At 41.2% G+C, this 12,301-nt stretch overlaps 1 protein-coding gene across 1 annotated transcript in view; it reads left to right on the forward strand.

Annotated features, from left to right (window-relative positions):
• The first annotated feature begins 5,201 nt into the window (after positions 1–5,201).
• The window catches only part of LOC134141158 (transmembrane protein 263-like), a 204,279-nt gene continuing 197,179 nt past the window's right edge, over positions 5,202–12,301 (forward strand). Inside the window, exon 1 of the mRNA XM_062577160.1 lies at positions 5,202–5,305. Coding sequence (XP_062433144.1) covers positions 5,300–5,305 — 6 coding nt within the window. The 5' untranslated portion in view covers positions 5,202–5,299. The remainder of the gene's footprint in view (positions 5,306–12,301) is intronic.

The following is a 12,301-nucleotide window of genomic DNA, read 5'->3' on the forward strand; positions in this document are numbered from 1 at the left end:
TATGGTGACATGAAGTTGAGATGAAAAAAAAAAAAAGACCAGGAGGGACTAGCTCTATGCTTAAGTTTGGGAGCCTTGCCTGCAGTACTCTCTTCGTGCCCTTCTGCAAATACCTTCTGAAGTTGCTGCTTCACAGTGGAGCTACCATAGCCACAAAGGGGTGGCTTTCACTCGCTCCTCGTGAGCAAAGCTTTAAAAAAAGAACCCTAACACAAAAATGCCTAATTTCTCAAACTGTCTAGAGTCCATGAAGAACAGCTTTGTAGTTTTTTAAAAAATGCATTCTTAAAAGTCATTATCTTCAAAGTAGAAGACTTTTACTCTATGTCTGCTGTTTATATTTTGCTTTTCAGCTCAGACAGTGAAAACAGGCTAGCTGGTTTAATCTTTCTTCTCTTTACCAATTTTTTGTTCTATTCTCAATAAGGCTTAAGATGTACAAATCTTAACATCTTTTGATCTGTATATTCCCCACTTTCCTCTTATTGCCAAAATAATGCAGCATAGGTGTTCAGTCATGAGCACATTTTAATGCACATATTATAAGATATTTTACTAAATAGATTTGTTCTCTAGCATAGATACTCCAAAGACATTGGTAGAAACGTATTTCCTGTTTTTTAGATTTCAAGAGCCTTCAAACATTGCTGTTGCTTGCTTTAATTTATGCAGCAGTACCCTCATAAGTATCCATTTTTAAAAATTGTCTATTGTCATCAAATTTGCTTTAAACATGAAGAGTATAATAGATTATTTGGAAATGTCACAATTTCTTCCCTTCTATCTGCAATAACCAGAAGTTATATGCACAAAATTAGGCAATAATATGTAAAATTCAACTATAATGAATGTCGAAAACTATTGATAGTATACGTTTCTTATTGCTACCATCCCCTAACAGGCATTCAAAAACGTGCTGGTCATTTACAGTTGATTCTACCACCCTTCTTAAACTTCTTGTCTTGCCTAGTGATGAGATTTCCCTCTGAACCGTGGCCTGTCTTTATTTCATGCAACACTGAGCTGCACTTTTGCTTTCAAACACCTCCCCCCCCCACACACACCTTGCACCTGACACTAAAATGCAATGTGAAACACTGAAATCTTCCTAGAGAATAACCCCAAAAGCATGCAACTATTCAAAATTCTTCAGCTTGAGTGCTAAAGGCTCCTCTCAGGAGAGGGCAAATAGAGAACTATTGACCTCTGAATGCTTTTTTTACACATATGATTTGTGGCATCCAGCAGCACAGTTGAATCACAAAATTGTCTAGATTTTTATTATACCGTTATGATTTATTGATGTTTTAACAAAATAGGGACAAGCATTCAAAAGGAACATGTTCCAGAATTAAGGCATTACCAGTCTGGGACATTGGAATCTAAGTGACAGCTCCTTGCCCTGTCACAAATGTTTTCTATGGCACTTAATATCTCATTTAGATCCAGATCTATGTTATTGTATAGGCAACTAACTGTGATGCAGATTCTTGATTTAGTTGCCTTTATCTTCATTCTTGAGGGAATTTTATAAATTATTATTATTTTTTATTTGGATTGGGGTGTTCTCTAATATCCAGATATGTAATGCAGTTAGCAACTCCTTATGTTCCAGGAATGTTGTGAGGATGAAGTGTGAAAAGAGACTCTCAAATACTGCTGTAATCCACTATGTAACTGTAAGATGAACAGATTCAGAGTAGTTATATCAATGCAGAGTAGTTATATCAATGCATAGGAGTCTTTCACCAAAATGACACGTAAGGAAAGATTACCACTTACATTTTGTATAAAGAGCTTTCAGTTGTGGCTGATTCATTTACTGGATATTCTTGAGATGCTTGATAAGGCTAGGGGCCAGTTTATTTTCTCAAGCTAAGGGAGGATTTCTTGATCTGGAACAGGGAGGTCCAGAACAGCTGTGAATGCTACAGCCTTTATGAATTAGCAGTTACATTACTTGTCTGGAAATAATTTAATTTTTACCAGCAGCATGAGCCAAGTACTGCTATCATGTCACGACCACCTGTTACAATGAATTATTACTGTTTATTCTTTTTCCATCTTATGCCACATGGTACTTACATTTGTTTCATGCTGCATTTTCCAATTTAACAGCAGGCAATGTGAAGGCTGTTCAAATGCCACACAGGACAAGTACATGACATAAGCAACAGGCTGAAAAGACCATGAAAGTAAACAGGGGTAACAATGCAGGGTAATGCTGTTTTATGATACCAGTCATCTGCACTGCAGTGGCTTGCTTGAGAAGGTGAAAGAGAACCTTACAGTCTGATTTTGCCATCAGTTATCTCTAATGCTTCAGTCCAAATGAATGCTTTAGAATAACCGTTAATTATCTTAATATGTTAAAATACATATAAGGGAGAAAGCTCTATCATTGTAGGGCTGAAATTTCAAATCTCAGTCTTTGCCTCAGACTCTTTATCTCTGAGTGAGTCTCTAGCAACCAGCTTAGGCAAAAAGCGTTGAAATCTGATCTCCTAAAGTTAGGCACACATGAAAGGGAAGTGCCTGAGGAGTGTGCTTTCTAGTAGAGCTTCCGTCAGGCTTAGGATCTCAAGACGGACTGTGCTCTCGCACTGCAGTGTTGCATCACCCTGTTCTCTCCCCTGCCAGCTAGATGCTGGCACACGGATCACAGATTAGATCAACTTTCTGAATATGCCATGTAGAGTCCAGGAGTTGGCGCCAGTACAGATAGGGATATAGTCTTAGCTTTAAACACAGTGAAACAGGTACTTTTTCCAGCACTAACAGGATGAGGCTTGACAAGTGTGGATGGAGCCAGTGCTCTGTCTGCTCCCCACTAGTTCAACTCTTATGCCTCATCTCCCACATACTTGTCAGAGGATATGAAACCACTTCTCTCCCTACTCTCCAAGTCCAGATACAAAGCATTCTACCATGATTTATTAGATTAGGATATAGGATGGTTATTGTTTCCCTCTACATTACTGCACAGTGTCTTCAAATCCAGTCATGAACTAGCTTTTAGCTAAGATTTAATAAAGCAAGTATTCCTTAGGAGAAGCTCCTGTGTTTTCCATATTACAGCAGCTAATTTCTCTGCCTCTACCAGCAATGAAACAAATATTTCTGAGTCCATTCTCCAAACTGCTGTATCCAGAAAGCTTTTGTGTATCAGTCTACAAAGCAAAAATTATGCCCAAGTATGTCACACAAATACTCTCTCTCTCTCACCCATAAAGAATGTAACTTTTACAAAACTATTTATTTTCTTGTAATGTTTCTAAGAACATACTGTTATGTTTCAACATAACCTTCATGACCTTCAGACCAAATCTGAAGGTCAAAATATTTTGTCACTGGTTTCAAGCTTTTTATGCACCTATTTGAAAGGTACACACACATATTATGTTCACATATGCATACATGTATGTATATGCAGAAATCAGTGGTCTGTGCAACCTTCCCTGGACTTGCTGGCTTATGTAAGCAGCACTACTGGTCTTCGGAGAAGACATGCGTGCTTAAAATCAAGTATGTTTGCAGAAGCGGCTGTAAATTCTGTTATGGGAACCTGTGCTAGGAAAAGGTTGAAAGATATTTCTCCAAGCCATGATCCAGATTTAAGATCCAGGATTTAAGGTATGAGTGTGTTGCTGTAAGAACAAAGAAAAGGGGCCTCTGAGACCTCAGCCCAAGTCGGGCAAGGGACTTACTCTGGTGTTTCATGACTTGCCTATTTAACTGATGAATGAAAGATAGTATGAGGGTACTACCGTACCTACTCTGCCAAAGCAGCTCTGCAGACTGGAAAAGAAAGTGTGAAACTAAAAAAATTAACTGCTTTGTTTTCTTCCACTTGGCACTGAGAAAAGGCATTTTGGCCTTTAAGCCCATTTCTTTCCCTTTTTTCCCCCTTTGTAGTTCCTGATTAAACAGGGTCCACTGTACAGAAGAATGTTTTGGAAGACTATGTGGTCAAGGGAATATTCCTTAGAGAAGAAACTGCAAATGTATAAGAGAAAAATGGAAGAAAGGGAATCTTTCCTCCTTTGGATTCAACCACTTGTCAATTTATAGTTAGGTTCACCATGTTAACTCAACATTCACCTGTAGAACAATTCTAGATCAGAAAAAATGGAACCTTGGTCACCTTCCTTTGCTTGCAGTTGTTTTATCCTCCAATTCCAAGAATTATTACTTTCTAACCATCCTGGCTTTTTTCTGGATGCTTTGTTCTATTTTTTTTTCCTGGATGCTTTGTCTGGGTGTCACTCATTGCATCAAGTGATTCACTAGCAGTTTCCTATCCCCGTGTTTAACTGTGCCCTAAGGTAATTTTAGAGCAATACATGACAAAGAAAACTTTACGCTCCAGAGACTCTATTTCCAGAGTCTCTTCTATCTTCATCACCAATTAATATGCTTTCATGTGAAGCAGCAGATGCAGCCGTTTTACAGGCCACAGGCATGTGGTACACTGGCTGGTAACTTAAGAGAGGGCTGGAAGGCCCTGACCCTTCCTAGTAACTAAATATTTGTATAGAATTGGTTAAATGAAGGCAAGCAAATAGCAAAAGGGTCAGAACTCGGGGTCGAGAGAGCCCATTTCTATTCTTGGCTAAACCAAACTTTCTTCTTTGATGGCCGTAGCCAGGCCAATTCGTTCCCCGCTGTTCCATTTTCTTCAGGTATAAATTGGGGGTGATAATCCGAAGTAGCGAGTACGTTACAGTTCACTTCTGCTCTGTACACTGCTCTAACACAAGCTGCTGTCGGGTGCTGTGGAGCACAAACCGCTACGACAGCATAGGCGATGGTCAGCGCGGAAGGCTGCACTTCTCAGTGAGGAGGCGCGTTAGTGTGAGCTCTTTTTGGGGGGAATTCCCCAGCTTCGGGGGCATCACCGGGCGGATCGCGCAGAGCGCGGGACGCGCGCCCGGAGCCGCCAGCGCCGCTCCGCCGCGCCTCAGCGCGCGAAACGACCCCGCACCCGAAGCGGCCCCCCGCGGCGCTCCCCGCCGGCGGCGACGCGCGGCCCCCCGGCACCGCGGGGCGCCGCAGCTCCCACAGCGCTGCGGAGCGGCTCCGCGAGCGGGACGACGCCGCCGCCGCCCCCCCCCCCCCCCCAAGATGGCGGCCCGCGCGCCCTGACCCCGGCGCTTCCTCTTCCGGCCGGGTTGCCATGGCGCTGCCCCCCGTGCCCCTCCCGCCGGCGTGTGTTTACATCGGGCAGGCGGAGCCGCAGCCCCAGCGCCGGCCCGGCCGGGGACCCAGCCGCCGCCGCCGGCCCTCCGGGAGCCCCGGCATGAAGGTGATGCGCCGCTCCCGGGCCGACAGTCGGCGGGGCGGGGGGCGGCTGGGGGGGACGGGACAGGGGCCGCGGGGGTGTCGCTGCCTCCAGTCGTTGCCCGGCGGCGGGAGGGGCGCATCATGGCCCGGCCTGGCCCGGCCCGGCACACTGCTGGCGAGGCGAGGCGGGGGGTCGGGCCAGGCCGGGCGGCGGGGGCCGCTCTGCTCCGCTGAGCTGCGCGGCCCCGCGAGCGGCGGCTTCTGGAAGCTTCTCGCGGCTCCCCGCGTGGGGCCTCGCGTCGCCTCCCAGCCGTGTCCCGAGAGGGAGACTCGCCCCCCGCCCCCCTCCTCCGCTGCAGCGTGAATTATTTATCGGAGCGCTGTCACCGAAAGGAAATCCAGCCTGGGAGCGCGGTGGAGGTTCCCCACTTGTGCTCCTGTTTCCTTTCTGGTCTCCCTCCTACAGGGAGACTGCCCTGCTTTCCCCAGGCTGGGTAGCTCTCACCGGTGATTTTGTAGGCAGTTTTACACCTCCGTAGCTGAGGGGTTTTACGCTTTCAGCGTGCCCCCGGGAAGAGCTGTGGTGTTCACCTCTGTTTCGTTTCTCGCAGGCCCTTGCAGCAGCTTGGAGGAAAGCGGCACCTTTCTCACTGGTTCGCTAGTGGAAACCCTTAGGGTAGAAACGCCCCGAGGGGAGTCGGAGCAGCTTCCTTCTGAAGCTGCCCGGGAGCTTCGGTCGGTGCCCTGGCAGCGAGACCGCCCGGGCTGCGAAGGCTGCAGTACGTTAGTGCTCGTTTGGGAGGTTGCCTTTGCAGTGCTTGTGGTTAGAAATCAAAGCAGGATTATGTTGTAGAAGTAACACAGCATTGCTCTGAATTCCTTTCTTTCTTTCTGTTATATTGTGTTGTAGCTGTTTCATTTACAGGTGTGTGACTCTTTAAATTGTCACCTCCTGTTAATCGGTCTGAAACGTGAGTCAAACCAGGCATTCCCTGTCTCCTGAATTTACCTCTCATTAAAAGCTGTGTTGATTAACTGGATTGTAAACTATTTGAGGCAGAAACTGTAGGTACCTGTGGTCCGAATGTATTGTAACGGAGAGTTCTGGTTCAGGCGTTTCCGTGCGCTGCCGGTCCCCCAGCTAATGTAGGTTGTGAGCTCTGGGCTGTGTGTGTTTTTGTCAGTCAGCAGAGCTAGTATCATCCCTGTGTATGGAGGGCTCTCGATCTGAGTGTCTGCACAGTTAACAAGTTTCAGAGTAGGTATATGATATAAAGTAAGTTTTCTACTGTGCGGTGTTAGTTGCTTTGTTTTGCTTTTGTTTAACTCCTGACCGTAAAGGGATCTTTTATTTCTTTCTTTCTCTGAGTGCTTGTTAATTCTGATGGAATGGAACAACAAAAATATACATGAGGAAGATACTGTTTTATGGCCTTGGATGAGCTGCTAACTTGTACTGTGAAAGAAAAACCTTAATTTGCTGGTTGAATAGTACATCCAGCTTGAGGCTAAAAATGAAAAAGATTTCCTTCAGCTTCTGTTTTATTGCATGTAGAATAAGCTATTGATTGTTCTTGCTAAGCCCATTACTACTACTGATTTTTCTCTTTTGCCCCACTGGAGTGGGAATGCTCATGGTTATTTTCGATGAGCTCACTCTGAATGCAACAAGATGTGAGTGGAGTCATGTTCTGATTGGGAGGAAATTGTGTGTGTTTGAGGGGAGTTTTTTTTTTTTTTTTTTTTAACAATTGTATATCAGATATAAGCACTGTGTAGAGCTTTTAAGCATAAAAAAAGATTCACAGTTTTCCTTCTGACAAATTGATTTCTTTCGGTGTTGTTCCTTAGCTCATTTACTGTCTTTTGTTATGGCCGTTGCCTCAGTTTTCTCTATATAAGATCATTGCATATCCATGATTTGAAGTCTTAAGCTGAGAAAGCAGAAGAGAGACATAAATACAAAATAAATAAGCGAATGTGCCCAGAGTCTTCTACTGTTGATGCTGTTTTGTTTCTTCAGTTTTATGTTCTTCAGACTGGCAAATAATCTGTATTGTTTTGTATGTGGAATTTAGGAGTTAAATCTGTAGGATATCCCAGCTGGTTGATCTAGTAATCTTTGATCTCTAAGGTATCAGAGCTCACTTAAACTAGGATAAAAGAGAGAGGAAGGGAGAATTTGTGTTTTTGTGGGTTGTGGGAGTTGGATCTGTACCCTTCTTAGGGACCTGCTGACAAATAACGCAGTGTGACTTTAAAATAGACCAATATAAACTTTAAGTTGTTGATCGTTGCAAAGAAAAGTTGGAACCAAGCTTTTTAAAAAGTCTTATTTCTCCCTTAACTGTTGTTTTCAGGAAATATAGTTGTTTGGGTACTTTTATCAGCGTTTGAGTCTTTCTCTGCACTGCTGAGTAGTGGATTACTGAGAATGTAGGGCTGTGAAAGTAAAACAGACTAATGCCACTATGTGTGAAGATGGTCTGTCCACTTATAGGAGGGAAGTGGTGCATGAAAAGAGGTAAGTGGTAATGTCAGGGAAGTTTCCTTGTAATAATCATGTATCCTGAAAAGATCACTTACGTCTGTTGCTGAGAAACTGAAGCTTCATGTGTTTTATTTCTAAGTCAGTCAAGTAAAATAATACTATTATATGCTAATAACATTATTAGAAAAGTACAGTGAAATAAAGCAGCATGGCAAAATCAAATTTTAAGGTGTCGAAGCTGAATTGGATTCAAGATTGTTTCTCTCTATACTTTTTCTATTCCCATCTCTTTCAAGCAGTGTCAGTCATTAAAGATTGTATCTCTGGACACTTATTAGCTGTATGAAATGTAAAACTGGTTGAAACCTGTATTTCCTACACTGTGGGACAGGAGTGAGAGGTCCACTTTCAAGCTGACTGACTGCTGTATGTGTAGGAATATTTAGGGAATATGTAGTGAATACTAAGAGCTTTTGCTTTCCTTCAAGGGCAGATCTTTTTCATGGCAAGGAAATAGACTTTTTTGTGGTGCATTAGGAACCTGGGGAACAAGAAGGTTCTCATACCTGCGCTGTCAGACAGGGAGGGCAGTTTGATTCATTAGAGATGTGATAGTTGTGAGACACCTTGGCCCCAATCCACCACACTGTCAACAAGCAGTTGTTAGCCTAGAATACAGTGTGCTTCTAATAGTCTTTTGCTGTGGCTAAGCTCTGAATTTCTCAAGTCTTAGGCAGCACTTAAAATGTGCAGTAGCTGCTTCTAACACTGCTTCTGTCACTACTGTAACTTAAAGCCAAAGTCAGAGGAATAAAATATGCTGTCAGTGTCAGGTGGTTCTGGAATTCTTGTTTGCAGGTGCAAGATGTGATTTCAGTTATGTCTTTTTTAACTGAATTGATCCTCGCTGCAAAGTGTGATGAGAGCTAGTAGTGCTTTGACTGGTGCTCACATTTGATCTATATATTTTGGGATTATAGAGTGTCATAATTTTGACATTTTCCTTTAAGAAATTGTTACAGCTGTGTCTAAGAGAAATGATATGAATTTATTGCCCATGGTGGTTCTGATCTTCTGACTGTGGTACCTGTTTTTGGCAGATGAATCCAGAGAGCTGATAAAAGCAGGTGTTTTGAATATGAGGCATTAAAAGTTATGGATAGCCTAAGTAAACATTTCTCTTGCTTGTAATTATTGTATGTTGTAAGTTTCTTCTCTACTTTGCCTTTGATAGATAGTTCAGTTCCTAAAGGATGTCATGGATTGTCCTGTCAAAGCATGATGTATATACAACTCTTTTATTACGTGTCTCTGATCCTGTTTAGTGGAGCTCGTAAAAGTTGAAATGAAAAGTACTTCAGAAAGGAACAGCTTATAGAAAACAATACCTTTTGTCTCTTCTCCTTTCTATGAAGTATATAGCTGTCTTTTTTGCTGTCATATGATCTTGCATTTGTTACAGGAAGATGGGAGAAAGTGAATGCAAGAGAACAGAAGAGTAAAAGGGAACATGGAAGGGATATTCTGTAGCTAATTCTGACTTAGGTGTCTGCCTACAACTGGTTGTGTCCAGTCCTATACTTGTATTCTGTTTTTTCTTTATCAGTGAGCTAACTTAAAAACTTTCTGATGGTTTTCCTTTCCCAGTGTTTCAGCTGAATTTCAGAGGCAGGAGGAGGTTACATGCCTTCAGAGTGTTTTGGCAAGGTACAAACTTGTGTAGGTGAAGGTAGAGACAGGCTTTTAAGCAGTTTCTGAAGAAATACTGATGCTGAACTTACTGGGTGTCACAAAAGTGCCTTGCGCTTGCAAATGTTACAGTCTTAACAGAGATGCCTAAGTTCTAGTGAGATTCTGGTGTTTATAATGAATTGATTTATATGAAGAGCCCGTGTACCTTGCTGATGCTCAAAAATAAAACACCATCATTATTCTGGCAGCAATAGCTTTAGATAAATTTTTACCTTTAAGTCAGCAGGTCTGATGTTGCTTGAGTTTGTCATGATCATTGAGTATTTTCTCTGAACAGCAGTTTAGTTGCAGAGTGAAGTAACTTTGTTTAAAATCTTTTATGCAGCAAGCTGTGGTCTTGCACTGCTGACAATGCTTTGGAAGAGCATAAGATTTCTAGCCTGGAAACAAAAAGGGCATTATTGCTGGTAGTACTTCTGGTTGTCCAGTTTGAGGTATGCTGGTTAGGTATGAGGTTGGGGAGCTTGATAGTACCATGAGTTGCAATATTTGTATTTTGTAGAATAAGTAGGTACTTTATCTGAAGTGTTACAGCTTTAAAACACTACGGTAATAAACAAAAAAACAACAAACAACATGCCTGGCTGAAAGAGCTGAGATCTGAGATCAGAACTCCTGTGTAAGGAGGGGAATACTTCACTGCCTAGCCATGAACCCAAAGTGATAGTAATGTGATAAATATAGCATAGTGCAATCTCCCTGCTTGTTTGCTTAGTGCTAATTCCAGAACGTATTTGATCCATTTAGCAGAAAACTCACCTTGAAATTCGTAATGAAATAACATTACAAACAGAAATAATTTGAGTGAACGAAATACTTTATTTATAACCTAAATTTCTAGCTTTTAAAAATCACTTTTGATGTTTTGGGACACCTTTACACTTAAAATGGAGTTGCAGCATTATCAAAGTCTTTTGTATCTTTTCTAAAATTAAATTGTAAGTTTTGAACAAGAAGTTTTTTTTTTTTTGCACTTGGTGAAAAATTAGTTATACTTCAGGTCATTAAAGCTAAAATAGTAGTTTTGTACTTAAAAGGTAACACATGCATATAAGTCAGGTAATTCAAGTTGACTCTGTGAAACTGCTGTTAGAGAATACTGCTTAGTGCAGTACTTCATGGTCATTTAAAAAAATTATGTATATGAATCTGTAGCCCTGATCAGGATAATGGAAATAGTACTTTTTCCTTTGTCTCTGGTATGATTAAGAAAATATTGATGTGATCTCTCATACAGATGTAGGTCTGCATTAAGTGAAGGTTGTCTTATTTGTATTTCAGACAAATTTCTTGTACTGTCTGCGACTTTCTAGGGTGGTGCTTGCACATTGTGCACAGAGTATTTTTCATTTTCCTAATGAAATGTGCATTATCTGTTTTCTTCGGTCTGAGTAAAATTGACATTAACGATTAAGTCCCCTGCCAAAGACCAGGCTGGAGAAAATATATTTGTACCATTTAGGTAACTAGTTATGTAAAATGTTAAATCAAACTGCGGTCTTGTTACTGTTTGCTTTTGACTTGCTAGTTTGGCTGTCTGAATTTCTTTCTGAAGTCTTCATTGACAGGCAGCGAATGACTGACAGGACGTAGGAAGTGTTCTTTCTTCCCACTGAAATTACCTAAATCAGTGAATGGTCAGTTGCCAATAAGGATTAATTGGTAGTTTTGGTATTTTGTTATTGGTAATGATTTAATTGCTTTCAGATTTGTTTTCTGTGTTTCAGGGTCGTGTGCTTTGGTTCTGTATCTTTCCATCTTTTATCTTGTGTATCTCTTGCATCTCTTGTATCTCTCTCTTCCTGAATCTGCTGGGTGTTTCTGTGATGACTATCTTCTATACGTATGAGCCTGCCTCAGACTTTAACACTGTTAGCATTTTAGTTACTGTACCACCTTGTCTTCATGTAACTTACTTATTCCCTGCAAAAGTAATGTAACAGACTGTTTTTGAGTAAAAACAGTGTTTTGGACAAGGCATACTCTTTGTTGTGAAGGTATTAATTTAAACTAGATTTGACAGTAAGTCAACCTGCGTAAAGTTTCCCTGCCATTATACCGCTATATAGTATCCTTTTGATTATTACACTTTTTAATTTGCTTTGAGTGGCAAGCATTCTCTTCTGGCCAGATCAAATATATGATTGAATGAAGTTTTTCGGGAGGTGAAGAAGCCCTATTTCCTTCTGTGCTATCACTAATTTAGACTCATTTAGTAATTCAAAAAAGCTATCACATTTGTCTAGCAGGGACTGGTCTTTACATATTGGCTGTTTAGAACTGTGTTAGTTGTCAAGAATATACAAGAACATACATACATTACTTTTTTCTGGCATTGTTATGAGTTTCATTAATTATTTGATCTGTTAAAAGATGTAAGTGTATCTTGTATTCTTCTGCTAATGTAAATAATTTGGAGATCTAGGGACTATGAAATAAATAGACCTTACTGGCATATAACATTAAGTTGCATTGCCTCAGGTTTGTTCATCTGTATCAGGTTTCAAAATGGAGGCTAAATGTATTGATTTTATAATTGAAAATGGAAATGTTGATCAAGTCTATTAAATGCAATAAATCAAATACCCCAAACCATCTGAACTATCACTGAGCAGATTGTGTAGGTTTTTTTGCTGTATAAATGATGCCCTCTGCCATATAAAAGTATGAATATAAAAGGTCAAGTATAAAACAGGCCATTTAATAACTTGCTGAATGGAGAATGTGTTGTGGTATTGTCAGTGCTGTTGAGAAGTTACTTACACCAAGTAAACC

This window comes from Rhea pennata, chromosome 5 (genome assembly GCF_028389875.1).
Source record: "Rhea pennata isolate bPtePen1 chromosome 5, bPtePen1.pri, whole genome shotgun sequence".
Lineage (NCBI taxonomy): Eukaryota > Metazoa > Chordata > Aves > Rheiformes > Rheidae > Rhea > Rhea pennata.